This window comes from Zosterops lateralis, assembly GCF_965231275.1.
Source record: "Zosterops lateralis genome assembly, chromosome: 9".
Lineage (NCBI taxonomy): Eukaryota > Metazoa > Chordata > Aves > Passeriformes > Zosteropidae > Zosterops > Zosterops lateralis.
In genome coordinates, this window is record NC_139769.1 from 132,520 (window position 1) to 147,207 (window position 14,688).

At 40.2% G+C, this 14,688-nt stretch overlaps 1 protein-coding gene across 2 annotated transcripts; it reads right to left on the reverse strand.

Moving 5' to 3' along the window:
* Positions 1 to 2,050: 2,050 nt before the first annotated feature.
* RABGGTB (Rab geranylgeranyltransferase subunit beta) lies at positions 2,051 to 14,675 on the reverse strand. Of its 2 annotated transcripts, none has more exons than XM_083867987.1 (9): positions 14,595 to 14,675; positions 13,990 to 14,097; positions 12,821 to 13,018; positions 10,734 to 10,839; positions 9,241 to 9,293; positions 9,003 to 9,113; positions 5,863 to 5,988; positions 4,936 to 5,085; positions 2,051 to 3,033 (listed from the first exon to the last, which is right to left on the reverse strand). In XM_083867987.1, the coding sequence occupies exons 1-9, from the start codon at positions 14,595 to 14,597 to the stop codon at positions 2,893 to 2,895; spliced, it is 996 nt and encodes a 331-aa protein (XP_083724113.1). In that variant the 5' UTR covers positions 14,598 to 14,675; the 3' UTR covers positions 2,051 to 2,892. The 2 variants fall into 2 exon arrangements, with proteins under 2 accessions (XP_083724113.1, XP_083724114.1); XM_083867988.1 differs by having other exon boundaries at positions 14,494 to 14,602.
* Positions 14,676 to 14,688: the final 13 nt, after the last annotated feature.

Here is a 14,688-nt window from a genome sequence, read left to right on the forward strand (position 1 = left end):
CTGCCCCCACAGAGCGGCCCCGCAGATCCGCCCCCCGCAGAACCGCCCCGCAAACTGCCCCCACAGAGCGGCCCCGCAGATCCGCCCCGGCCCGCCTGAGGGCCGCCGCAGAGCCGCCCCGCAGATCCGCCCCCCGCAGAGCCGCCCCGCAGAACCGCCCCGGCCCGCAGAACCGCCCCGCCCCAGGCCCGCCGCAGCGGGCAGGGCCCGGCAGGGGCGGAGGGGGATCCCCGGCCCGGAGCAGCGGGCGGGCGGCTGGCAGGGCTGAGCCGGCCCGCAGTACGGGGCCCAGCGGAGCAGCAGTACCAGGAGTGCTCTGAGCTTGTGCAGCTCCACCCCGAGCGCACACAGGCTACTCATGACCACGGCACGACCGTAACATGCAAGACTACCGTATGCAGAAAAAACAACTCGGCATCTAGAAAGACGCCGCCGGACTAGGCCGAACACAGGCGGGAACTGCCGCGCCCAGCACATGTTCGCCATGTGGAATGAATCCCACACCTGCTCTCAGCACCAAAACATGACTAAACACCCCTCAGCACTGCACTGATTTAAGCACCTCGCCCATCCCCCTCGGCAGTCTCTCCACTTTACCCTCTCAGACCATTGGTTCTTCAATTTTGGTTTCAGAGGGCTGCACGTAACAACCACTCCTTAAGAAGGACAACGTTGATTTAACTGGGATGCTGCTGCCATCAGCAAGTAGGTGCCTCTTTCATCATTTGCAAAAACACAGGGCTGGGGGTCACGGCAGCCAACACCGACCTCTTCCACAAAAATACTGTCCTCAGTAGTGGACAATACTCCACTCACCTGTTGCACAGCATCTCCTGTGGCACCCAAAAAACCAAAGAAGACAAGGTGTGCACTAACGCCCATAAGCATTCACCTGCTCCGCGCAGCCTGCTATGCCATTCCTCTCACCTCCATCAGCATAATTCAAATGCTCTGCTATTTCTGAAGAAAGTTACCACTGCAAGGGACCCAAATCACTCTAGTTATTCTAAAGGAAGGTTTGCACAGAAGTTTGAGGCCATACCGTGGGTTTGGTTTTTGTCTTTGAAAATTCTGCACGAGATGCAGTGAATGGAGTTTGGGTACCCGTTTTGGGACAATGAAAGATGCCTTTCTTGACCTGGAATTTGGAATCAGATGCCAGCAAGGCTACACCAGGCAGAGTGTAGCCTGTTGGATTCGAGATCTGTCAGATTTTTGATAATTTAAGGGTCAGCATTTTGGGGGGAGAAAGTTGATTCAAGATCTGTAGTTGTGGTGCAACAGTGATTTGGGATTTCAGAGTTGACAGAAGCAGGAAGAGACGACGCTTTTCAGGACAGTGGTGGGAGATGTGAGGGGGATATGAAACCTGGTAGAAGGAACAGACCTTTTTAAGGCTGGTTCTTGGTCCTTTGAGGTGATAGAAAATGTATTTTTTTTGTAGCCCTCTCCCGCTTGAAGCATTTTTTCCTGCAAAACTACAAAAACAATATAACGACACATCCTTAAGAGGAGAAAAAGCAACTGTTCACTTGACTGCCGTGACTAAGGCACTCCCTCCAGCCAAACTGGACTTGGTGCTATTTTCCTGTACTCAAGATAAAGCCTTTACTTCTGAAGTGCTAAAAGGCAGTTTTGTTCCTGTGACTGAAGTTAGTTCAAAAGCTGTTCATGGCTAGAGTAGTCTTTACTATTATCAAATTAATTCCCAATACTGTAGCCTAAACCCATATTTTCTATTCAATGAGTTTGATGTTTTATTTTAAATGACTACACATCAATATATAGTTCTGCTAGTATGAAAAGTGTGCAGGCCAAATATTGGGTGGCTATCTCTGCTGAGTGAAGTACAGGTGAAACAACTTCAGGCCTTACTTAAGCAGAAGTACAGAGATTATCAAAGACTTCCTCCCCTTCATAATTGTTGAATATTTTTACTGTATATTACAAGTGGAATATCATTCAGTCTCAGCTAGGATGTGTGGAATGTAAAGAGGCAATTTTAGCACTTCTATGAAGACAAATAGGATTTCACCCTTCAGGGAACAAGTACTGTCCACAGCTAGTTTTATTTTCAATTATGCCATAATCGAGTGTTGACAATTAGTGTGTTAAAAGCTACAAAAGCAGGATTTCAACCCAGCAACAAATTTAGAATCAAATCTATGTTCAATTACAAGTCACTGTCCGACAAAGACCTTCTCTAGAATATTTAATGTTAGCAAGTTTTACTACACATACTCAAGGTATGCTGTATTTCAAGTATCAGTGGAATTTTGTCTAAGGGACTCATCAATAAATGAAGACATTTATATATTTAAAATAATCATAATTACGGTTTTACTGGTATGAATTACTGTGAGAAGAAGCAGCTATTTCTCAGTATAGAAAAGTGATGGCAAACGTGATCAGGAAGAATTAAATACATAAGTGTGTGGTATTAAGTGCATGGCTTAGGTAGGATTTTATTGGGAGTTTTTTTGGTTTGTTTTGGTTTTTTTTAAAAGTGCTTTGCAAAAGAGGCCTGTATGAAGACCAGTACTAGCATGGTTGATATTACAGGAATAGAAAATGTAAGCATTCATATAGTCAAGCTTTGATTTGAATATTAAAAAAAAAAAAAAAGCCAAGGCCCAAACATTTAGATACAGAACTGAAATGTTTCTATACATCTTACATCTTAGAATACAACCAATGAACCAAAGAACATGTTAACACTCAGATTATGAGAACCAGCCTGTTCTGACACAATTTATAAAGTGACAAAGTCCACAGCAAAGCTATTGCTTTACTTCCATAATGTAAACACATCTGAAAGAAGAATATGCTGACAGTTTCACAGATGAGATAAGTAAAACCAAAGCAATTGGTCATATTTTGTCCCTCCAAGGCTTAGCTTACAAGCTCAGGCTGTACATTTATTCTTCGAAGGACATCTTCTGGCATGCAGAAGACAGGATTGACAGCCTTAATTTGTTCTTCTCCTAATAAAGACAGTCCAGCAATACCAAATAAGGTGTGAAATGGATCCACCTGGGAGAAAAAAGAACATGTGTGTCTGTTTACAAAAGTCAACCAGTTTTTCACTCCTATGGAATGAAATTTTTGTTTGCCAGCAAGAGAACCGAAAATCTCCATGGCTGGGGAGAACAGTACAACTGAATAAACTTTCATTTGTGCTAACATGTGTTGACAGGCAAGACAATTTCCATAGCAGGCATTTACAACACTATGGTTTACTCAGGAATGCTTGCCAATTATCTGCTGCTAAGACCATTTTCAATTCTTCAGTTAGACAAAAAAGCATTCACATTTGTCTATTAGCATGTAGTATCACAGGATGGTAAAAGCAAAGATAATTAACATTTTAAAAGTAAACTAGATCATCTACATGTACCCCTTCGATAAATTCCCCATGTGTTACATCATAATGCTCTTTAATGGTCTCCAAATACAGAGCTGTGCTGTAAAGCCTCAAGAGGGAAGCGGCAACCTATTTTGCTAGAAAACCTCTCATAACTATAAATAACACCTCCCCAAACCTATACTCCTAAAACCACACAACCACCACCTCCTCTTCCCCCCACAAAAACAAACAAATGAAAAACAACCCAAACACAAAATCCACCAAAAAGACAAGGTCTGTTAGGAATGAGTTTCTGCAGGAACAAAGCAAAAATCTGGGCGTCAACATTTATACAGGAATGGAAATTTCTGCGCTTCAGCAAGTGAAGACAGGTAAAAATAATATGAAATGATTGCTAATATAATGTAGAAAAATTCTCCCAAAGCTGCGCTCCTTAGATATAGAGAAAAGGTTCTGCAGAGCTGCTCTTCCAAGACACAAATATTTCAGTACTCAAAGCTAGAAAAACATTTAGACTTAAATTTCAGGGCTTTTCTTGGCAAATTCTGAAAAGGGAAAAGGTCTTCCTGTAAGCTCCTTAGAAATACAAAACTCTTCCTATTTTAAGAACACAAAAAACACTTTCCAAATGACAGATCGGAGTTAATAGATTTTTCCCCCAACTGGGAATAAAGTAGCCAGTTGCAAAAAAAAAAAAAAAAAAAAAAAAAAAAAAAGTTACTTTATTTTTTAATGCATTTGTGGAGAAGGGAGCAGACATGGGCAGCTGCAATAAAAACAGCTAATACCTCTCCAGACCATTAACAGATAAGCCAAGTGTTCGACAGGAACTGCAATGAATTCTCATAAGACTTTTTACTTTATCTGTCCAGCACTCTTGAAAGATACAAACTTTATCTGCCATTTCACTGGGACACTATCAATTACTTCCACTTGAAACCAGAGAGAACAGATCGGCTAAATCATAACTGCCCTCTAAACAAGCAAAAAATGCATACCACCAGCCTCCCAGCAATGTTATCACAAAAGCTTCTTCCTCCCTCTTGTAGCTGAATGCCAGCTACAAGATTTACTCAGTGGCTGGGCTAGCAAAGAATGAAATGTGTAGGGATTCTTAATAAGAATTCATGATTTATTCAGATCAGACAACACCACCAAGACAGTTGAAGACTACTTAACCTACACCAGACTTTGGTTTGCAGGTCATTTCACAAAACAGTAATAAACCCAAAAAACCCACATGCCCACCAGAAAACCCATCACCAAACTGTTTTTACACAGATCTTTGAAACAGTCTTGTGAGAAATGGTTTGTGTTGGATGTGTTATGGGAACCAAACCAGATTTTGTGAGGAATGGTGACTGACTTCATAGGGGGATACAAGTGCATTATAAAGAACGCTCCCTAAGTACACCTTCAATGGCAATTCTACCCTCTTCTTCCTTCAGAGTAAACTGCAGTTTCTGCAAACCCCACCCAGAGTATGAGTTGAGTTACACTCAAGCAAAAGTGGCAATTTCCATTTGAAATTTTCATGTATCTTTTATTTAGAAAAAAAATATACTTACCATATCTCCTGGTCTGTCAGCAAATCCTCCGGTCTCCTCATCCTGGCAAGCCAAAATAAAGCAGCGCAGTTTCTCTCTGTCAATCCACTGTATCCGACCAATCATCTTCAAAGAAGCAAGCACCCACCAGGAATAACATACATCAGGTAACTGGCAAGCAGAGAAGCAGATTAAAATTTGATTTCGTTTTAAATATAATGTTGCAAATTTAACTGGTAATTCTGCACATTACCAGGTGTGCTGTCATAATACTCTTGCAGAGACACAACGCTTCAGTGTCTTTGGAGTACAAGAGTTTCTTGACAGAAACTCTTTTCTGGGGGCTTCTGTTTTCAGGAAGGGAAAATATCTTTTTCAAACTCCTTCCCTTCAAGAAAACAAGACCACAAGAATGTGATTTTAAAGACTTCACATTCCATAAGAGAGACATAAGATAGCACTTTTTTCAAGAGGAAATACAAAGAAGTTCATATAAACTATTTGTATTTTGGGGGCAAGGGGGGAAGCAGGGGAATCTGTTGGTTGATTATCTATTTGCCAGAGATTATCCTAGGTTACACAAATTTCTAGTGTGATGTGGAACACTATGACACTCAGGATTTACATCCAGTAAAACTGTAATTTTTATACAAAGCCTATAGAAAAGATCATTCCCAAAGTCCAAAAATATTAAAGACCCAGTTTAACAGGATAACTATTCAAGTGGTCAGCAAGACATCCTTCAGTATGTGTACTTTTCTATACTGAGGATTGCATGACAAGTGTTATTAACAAAAGAAAGAATCAGGATGAAGGCCTGACTTCTTTGAAAAGTTTACTAAATGTTTTATAGAAGTCATGACATTTTGCAGAAGTAGTTCAGCTTCAAAAAAAAAAAAAAAACAATCTCTATTGAGGTTTGAACAAAGAAAAGAAGCCACACAATACCTTCTCTGGTCGTCCATTGAGACCTCCAGAAGGTAACTGACGTTCACAAAGCCACCAACCCAGCAAGTCAACATTTACTTGATGCAACTGGTCTGTTATAGCCAGAAATCCTGTGCAACAATAGATCTAAAATTACAGACATAAATCTTTTGTGTATTAAAAAACTAAGTATAGTTCAGCAGACTAAATTCAGGAAGATCTCAAAGCAACAATACAGTCATGTAAACCATACAAAATAAGCTTGCCCACATTCCAACTTTTAGTTTCAATGACTCTTCCTTGAGAAAAGTATGTTATTGTTACAGCTGCTTTTGTAAAAAAGTACCAGTAGCCCAATTTAGTTACACAGCAGTAGTATTTTACCAATATAAGACACTAATGCAAGGTTTAGAAAATGATCCTAGGAGATCTGAGAGAGCCATGTAATTTTATTTTAAAAACACAGACTCTCAAGCCAGAGTGGTCAAACTGCCTTCCTGTTCCTGTACCTGCCTTTTACCCTAACGCTTGCAGAGAGAGACCAAATGAATTACCTAGCAGAAATAGGCAAATCTGGATCATTAACTATCTTGGCAATTCCCTGGATGTTCAGTAATGTCACACTTACTTTCAAAGTGCCATGTACCGTATCTGCCTTGATTAACCCCCTTTTAATAATTAATTTAAAAATTAGTAACATTTTTCCTGGGAGGTAACATTTACGGTGCAACAGCATACTTTAGTCACATTTGATGTGGTCACTAAGAAAGCAGCGTAGCAAAAAAAGCCAAGAATCATTAAATCATTAAGGCTGGAAAAGACATCTAAAATCAAGATCAACCTTTAACTTAACACCACCAAATAACAGTAAACTGTATCACAAAGTGCCACATGTATTCGTTTTTTGAGCACTTCCAGGGATGGAGACTCCACCACTTTCCTAGGGAGCCCGTTCCAATGCTTAACCACTCATTCGGTGAAGAAATTCTTCTGTATATCAAACCTAACTCCCCTGCAGTGCAACTTGAGGCCATTTTCCCTTGTCCTGTTACTAACTGATTGGGAGAAGAGACCTTGCCACAATCTCCTTTCAGGTAGTTGTAGAACAGTAAAGTCTCTCCTGAACCTTCTTTGCTCAGGATTAAACACTCCAGTACCCTCAGCTGCTCCTCACAGGCCTTATGTTCCACCTCCTTCCCCAGCTCCCTGACTGTTTTCTAGACATGTTCCAGCACCATAATGTCCTTTTGGAAGCGATGGGCCCAAACTGCCCTCGGGACTGGAGGTGTCCCTGCTGTGCCAGCACAGGGGAAAGCAACAACCCTGCTCCAGTGATCACATTGTGACTGGTACAGCCCAGATGCCAACAGCCTTCTTACCCACCTGTGCACACCTGGGGTGATGTTCAGCTCCTGTCCACCAGCACCCCTGGGTCCTTTCCTGCTGGGCAGCTTTCCAGCCACTCTTCCCCAAACCTGGAGCATCCCACAGGGTTGTTGTGACACAAGTGCAGGACCCAGCATTTGGCCTTGCTGGACATCACACAGTTAGGTGGCCTTGGCCCATGGATCCCACCTGTCCAGACCCCTTTGCAGAGCCTTCTGAGTTTTGATTCTCACATGAATCAAAACTCCCACACAAACTGGTCCTTCCTGTGACCTTACTGAGGATGCACTCGATTCCTTTGTCCAGACCACTGATGAGGATATCAAACAGGACTGGCCCAAAACTGAGCCTTGGAGAATCCCATCTGCGACCCTTCACCAACCAGATTTAACATCATTCCCTACTACTCTCTAGGTCTGGCCACACAGCCTATTTTTCTCACCCAGCCAAGACCGCACCTGTCCAAGCCATGGGCTGCAGCTTCTCCAGGAGAATGCTGTGGAAAAGCCTGTCAAAAGGTTTACTCGGGTCTGGGTAGACATATCCACTGCCTTTCTCTCATCTGCTAAGCAGGTCACCAGGTCATAAAAGGAGATCAGTTTTGGCAACATTTCCAGAAAACGACTGAACTTCCATGGAGGTGAAAGAGAGAACTTTTTAAGGAGTATGTGAATAAGCACAACAGATCTAATCCTCACAGGAAACGCCAGCTGCAAACAGAGTGGGTTCAGCTATTGAACTGACTTCCTTGAACAGTAGAACATAGTCTAGCCTTTCAGATTATATGGGCAAGGCTACTGTACATAAAACTGTAAGGTAAATACATGTAACAGATTTAACTTTTTTTCCTGATTTTAAACAAAGAAGAGGCAAGAAACCCAACACTTGCCAACAAAATGCCTCCAGTATTTTCATGTGATGAGGTGAATTCTGGCTATGGCATTACGCACCATAATTATGCAAAATAAACGGATAACTGCAACAGCATTAAAAGTTGACTTTTTTCACACATTCAGGTTAAGTGCACTAAACTCTTCCATGAAAAGAAATAAAAACATGAAGGGTAAATTTAACTTTAAATTATTTAAATTATGTAAATTTCCTGTTGAAAGAAGTTATTTAGATTGTCTTCCCCAGAAGACTCCTTAATTTGTTCTAATTATACCACTTTTTTCTTCTCAAATAGATTTTATTTTACAGAGCTTTTTTCAGAATTCACTGTCACCAATAACAGTGCATAACACTAGTGATTCTGGCAGATAAATATTCCCATTACTAAGTTTGGTATGTCATCTTAAAACTGACTTTCCTCAGAAAATTACATAATGCTTAACAGGATTTATGTTTCATTTTTATTCAGGTTCATTGGCTGATAAATCTCAAACGTACAATATGATTGACCTTTGTCTCATTATGATCTGTGTCAGAAACAGTTATAAATCTCGTCCAGTGTCTCCAGTGATAGCCATTTCAAATTCTCTAAAAATCCTGATGCTAGCAATTTCAAAATCATTATCTGAAGACTGAAATACAGTCTGAAAAGCTGTTCCGTTATGAACTTTTTTTCTACCTAGACTAAACTCTTGAGTCTTGACTCATCTTCTCAGATTAGATTACTTACCTACTCATTTATTTTAACTAAGATACTGGAATCAGGCATTTGGGAAACAAGAGGTACATAAATTGTCATCACTGATACATGTTGTAAAGAAACATTTATAGGTAGTATGTGATGCTTGCTAATTTAAAATATTTCCATATAAAGAGAAACTCACCTGTCCTGCATGTGATTCGGAACCTGGTCTACAACCAAATCCTCCATCAAAGTTCATACAGGACAAAACAAATTCCACTGCTTTTCCCACATCAATAGCATCCAGCTTTCCCTGCAAGTCAGAAAATAACTAATGCACTTGATATTCTAGCAAGCTGATCTTCTGCAGAAACTTCAGCAGTACCAAAGAGCAGAACCAATCAATTCTCTACTTGTGCAAGTGATGGTTTAGGACTTACCAGAAGTGCAAGAGTTGCTGCAGCACAGAAAGAGAACCTTGTATCTATTTCTCCTATAATGTGGGGGGTAAGGAATGAAATAAGATTATTTTTTTCAACAAACATACATTTAAATCACTACTAAAATATGGAAGAAAATGTTAAAATCCTAGGTTCCACATCAAAAACCAAAAATCAGCTAAAAAATCCCCCCATAAAATTTAATTTTCCAGCTTATCAATTATTCCCCCAGAATTTAAGTGATCTGTATGTTTTACTACGCACAGAAGTCCACAACTCATTTAGAGCTGGACAGCTACATATCCAAATCAATTCAGCTAGTGGTAATTTACAAACAATTGTTTAATTTTAGAGTTTATCTGTAGTGCTCTACAGATAATCGTGGAGCAATGGAAATAATGCAAAAATGATCTGACAACTCTTGCTCTGCCTTAAGTCCAGCCAGAAGCAGAAGTCATTTCTTGTTTTAGGGGAAATCTAATTAAAGTTACAAGGTTTCTTTTGCATATTTGTGCCTGGAAGAAAAATCAAAGCCCCTACACCTATAACAGAAGGAGTGCCTGTCAAGTCCAATATAACCCTTGCAGCACAAACTCCAGGCAATTAATACTTGAAGTCACAATTTAAAATTGAACCGAGCTGCAAACATTCAGTTTCTCAGTCAAACTTTTGCCAGACTTCTCTTCTTAAGAAACTGATGAGCTGAAACACATAAACCAAACATCTGCTGCTCTGTCCTACATCAGGAATCGCACTCCTTTAGCTGAGCCTCTTGGAAATAATGTCAATCCATTGTGCAATCAGTACACTTGTGATAACCTTCAACAAAAAGGACGCAGCAAACTATGAACCAATTTAGCACACAGAATATCATCTACCTTTACAGTAGCATATAAATACTACTAAGATCTCAGTTGCTGAATTTTACCTGAACAAGAGTGTTATGCAATAGATCTTCCTAAAAATTAGGTCTTCTATGGTGATAGTTTCTGAGTGACTAAATATTTATGCCACAGCTTAAAAATGACATGTTTGTTCATAAAGAATTTCTATGTAGGAAAAAAATCACTATTAACAGAAGTTCATGAGTATAAACCCAGTTTTTCTCACTCCCACATAGTGAAAAATCTTTTCACAGTTGACATGGATATAGATCATTACTAACTGCCAACAAACAGAAAGTATAAAACATTCCTTACGAAAAAGCATATCTAGTATATCAAGGTACTGTTAAACTTAAAAATGTCCAGAGGTTTTCTTCTTTAAGAACTGGACACTTTATTCTTAATACAAGAATGGAACTGCAGTTGAGAATATTTATTAAAGGAATGAAACCTAATTCTGTCCTTCACAAACCCTTCTTTTTTATGACTCAAAAAATAAAAGTGCTTATGTATAATATATATGCAAAAAGACCATTTTCGAAGAAATCTTAAGTTTACAGACTTACACAAGTCAACCTAGACAGTACATTTAAAAGATCCAAAAATTACCCCATTCATCTCCGGCAAATGATCCATCTTCTTTTTGCAAGCTCTGTATATATTCAACAATTTTATTTACATCAACTATATGGAGACTATCATATAAGATAAGAATCTGGAGGGGGAAAAAAGGACACAGTAACAATCAAAGAGAAGCAAAAATTTAGAAAACTTATTTCTTAGCAAAAAAAAAAAATTATAAAAGACTTGGTTTAATTAACTCTGAATACTATTCGGTAGGGTTTATTAAAGTAAACTTTTTTCCCACGTTAGTAGTTTTGGTGTTGTGTTATTTTGGAGTTGAGCTGGAGCCTAGATCCCAATAAGCCTCTCCAGGGGAAAGGCCGCTTGGGGAAACTCAGGCAAAGCAGTCAAGCTCAGACTCCACACACGCCACGTGGCTCGCTCAGCCAGGAGAGGCAGACGGCCTTGACACCTGATCAGTTCCGGAAGGTTTATTTCCAGGAGCCGAAGGGAAACCCAGAGTCAAGAGGCTGGGTGATCTGCTTGTCCCCGCCTAAGCACGGGGTTCAGCAGCCAATGACCTTGAGAAAACAACAATACTGTTTCTGAGCCCCATCTGACTTCATGTTTTCACTCATAACTTGCATAATCAGTAAAGAGAATAATTAAGAATTAATTATATATAACAAAATGAAAAAAAAAAAACCAACAAGTTGAAACTAAGCAATATTATAATACCAATCCTGAAAAACACTCGACACTGACTTTAAACCTAGTTAGCTGGAATCTTTCAACTGTTAGATAAAATTTAGGTCTTATGGAAAATTCAAAAAAAAAGAATGTACAGCTCCAAGAGAAAATATATAATTACAGCATGCACCCTAAATGCAAATCTGAACAAATCAGTATTAACTGTGATGACAGGAACACATGACGTGACCCTTTAAACATCCTGGATATGCAGATAGGACTGAACAGTGTTTTGTTTGCTAAGACCACACATACTCATTAAGATGTGCTGGTTAAGTTTACCACAAAAACTTTACATCAGCATTTGTGAACACTTTTTCAGTTTGCACAGCCACAGCTCGATTTAGTTAACATGAAAATATCTCCTAGTATTATCAAGTCTATATTTAAGAACTAACACATCTAATATGTAAGGTAACAACCTTACATATTGTACCCCCCTTATACTGAAAGGGGATTTGTGAAAAGAGATGGATTGGACAGTTTGGAAAAGTTCAGACTGAAGAAACTTTAGTATCCTAGTTCTCACAATATTCAGAGTAATTCTAGTGCTAAAGTGGTAAATAAAGATCAACCTTAGAGCATCCTGTCCTACCTGAGGGGTTCAAACCCAATACCTTAAATACCTTAAATTATGCTGCTTAAATGCAGCATAGTTTCTGTCTAGAAAATAACGCCATATTATTTGTAATGCCATTAAAATACTTTATCCATAAGGCTGAAGAGATGCACAACAATCAAGCTAATTGTTCAGAAGTGTTTTAGCCTTTTCAGTACTTTTTCACACAATGGTTTGCATGAGCAGAACAAACCAAAACGAAAACAGAACAAAACAAAGGCACAAGCAATAGTGAGAAAATAAGCCTATAATGGAGATAGTTGCAGTGAAAAAATAAGATTAAGAGTTACTTCTTATCAGGGGGAGCGTATGCACCAAATAAATAAAGTGCTCAACAGACTAGTACAATTTTTAAAGTACGCGCCCCCAAAAAACTCATATAAAAATAAAAGATTTTACTCTTATGCCGGTCATATGTATCTGTCACCTCAGCATACATGAATAATAATGTATAAAATCAAGTATTATCTATAAAATGCTTCAGCAAAACTTACAGCTAAGGAGTATTTTAAGATAACTTACGTAACTGGCAACAATGCAGTAACCATTAATTGACCATCAAAAGTAAAACACTCCCTAATATGACAATGTTTAGAAAGTGATACAGCTAAATCCTACCATTTTGTCGATTAGGTATTTTTTCCCAGTAAGACACTGACATCATTTTTGCTGTGGGCATCCAACAGTAACTGGTTCATAAATCTGCATTCATCAAAATCTTAATCACAAACACTTTTTTCTAAAATTACCCTGCTACACCTACCTGGACAGCACTGAGGGTATACAGAAGATGAGGATCATGACCTATGCTGGCACTTATTCCACCACATTCATGTTGACACGATTTGATGAATGACAGGATTTCTTCTTTGTTCATTCGGTGCAGCTGCCCCATGAGATCCATTGCTGTCAGCCCCCAGTACACACCACTCATCCTCAAATACTCCGACATACAGTATTCCTAAACAGTGCATTATTTAAGGTCTTGATCAGATAAGCACACCATGAATATAGCGCAATGGAAATACACTAGTTAACTTCCACAAATAGCTTCTAGTTAGTCAACCATCTTCCACCCATTTAGCAACTACACATCAGCCACTCACAGGTATTCTGTACCTCACCCACGTGTATATACACACTCATACATACTGGAAAATGCACATGTAGATACCAACACATACTACACTCCCTTCCTCCCTAGTATTTTTCTAGTTCAAAGCATCAAGCTCAATATCAAATTAGGCACAAAGAGATGCGTGCCAATTCACTTCAGATCACTTATTATCTTGGGATTCAAGGAAGCCCTCAAATTGCCATCTCAACTAGTCTCAAAAATTAACAAGTCTATTATTTCCAAGTGCCAAAACCTGTATAATTTGAAGTTGCACTAGGAAATGAAATTTTATATTGAATTTTCTTACATTGATTACACCACCTATACTACATAAACATTATTTTTTACATGCAATACAATTGAAAGCAACAGTGGTTAGTGTGATTTGTGAACAGTAAAGGTAAGTGCAACTTTTCTTCACGTAAGCAGTTACTGGTAACTTTCACCTGCTGGAAGGGGAATCCCACTTATGACTATAAAATTGATGTAAGTCGTCCCATCAAAAGAGTAACATGCAAATGCAACTCTGCTTCATCCATTCTAGTGGCTGAAGATGCTAGTAGCTTGTTTCTCAGGTCTCAGAGTAATTACAGAGCTAAAATGATAATCTTCAAATTTATAGTCAGATAATACATGCCAAAACTCATCACAGACCTAGAGAAATTTAAAAAGGCACCTTTTTTTAATACTTTGGATTGCAGGATAAAAAAATAATTAGCTTGTCAACATGCATATAACCCTTAACTCTGAGTGAATAAATAAAGGTTATTACTGTTAACAAAACCACAGCTGTACTGTAACACGCTGATACCTACATAATCATCTTTCTTTGTTCCATATGAAGCTATATAGTCCGCATGTTTTTCTGAAAGTAAGGTGCTTGGGGCATCGGGTTTTATTATAACATCCTTTTGCGGTGTCCCCTGTAAAAAGCGCCAACAAGTCAGTTGCAATGTCAGCTCAAAACGTTTTAGCACCTTAGCATAATGTAGCCAACACCGATGACTGCGACTCTGGGAAAAAAAACATCTCTCTAGCTATACTGAGCCGAGGGCAGGTTGCGTATCTCACCCCATCGCTGTTTAGCCTGGACAAACCCTTCCCCGGGAAAAGCTGAGAACCGAACCTTGCAATAAAGCTAAGAAATAACACCAGCTCGCCAAGAATAACCTGAAGCGCCGGACGCAGGAGCCCCTCCCCGGGCCCGGCCGTGCCGCCCCGCGCCCCCTCGGCCCCGCCAGGCCCGGCCCGGCCCGGCCCATCCCGCGCGCTCCCGGGGCCGCTGTAGAGCGAGTGCCCCCCCTTCCCCCCGAGCGGACCCGGTGCGACTCGCGTTCCTCCAAGGCCGATACAGCCGCGCGCTAGAAAACAACGCGTTCCCGCAGGCGAGACGAACCGCAACACGGACCCCCCGACCCACCATGGTCTCCGCACGCACAGGAAGAGGCGAAGCGGAAGGCGGTGGCGGGGGGGCCTCGCTGTGCCCGCCAGGCCCCGGCCCCGCCCGCCGGCGG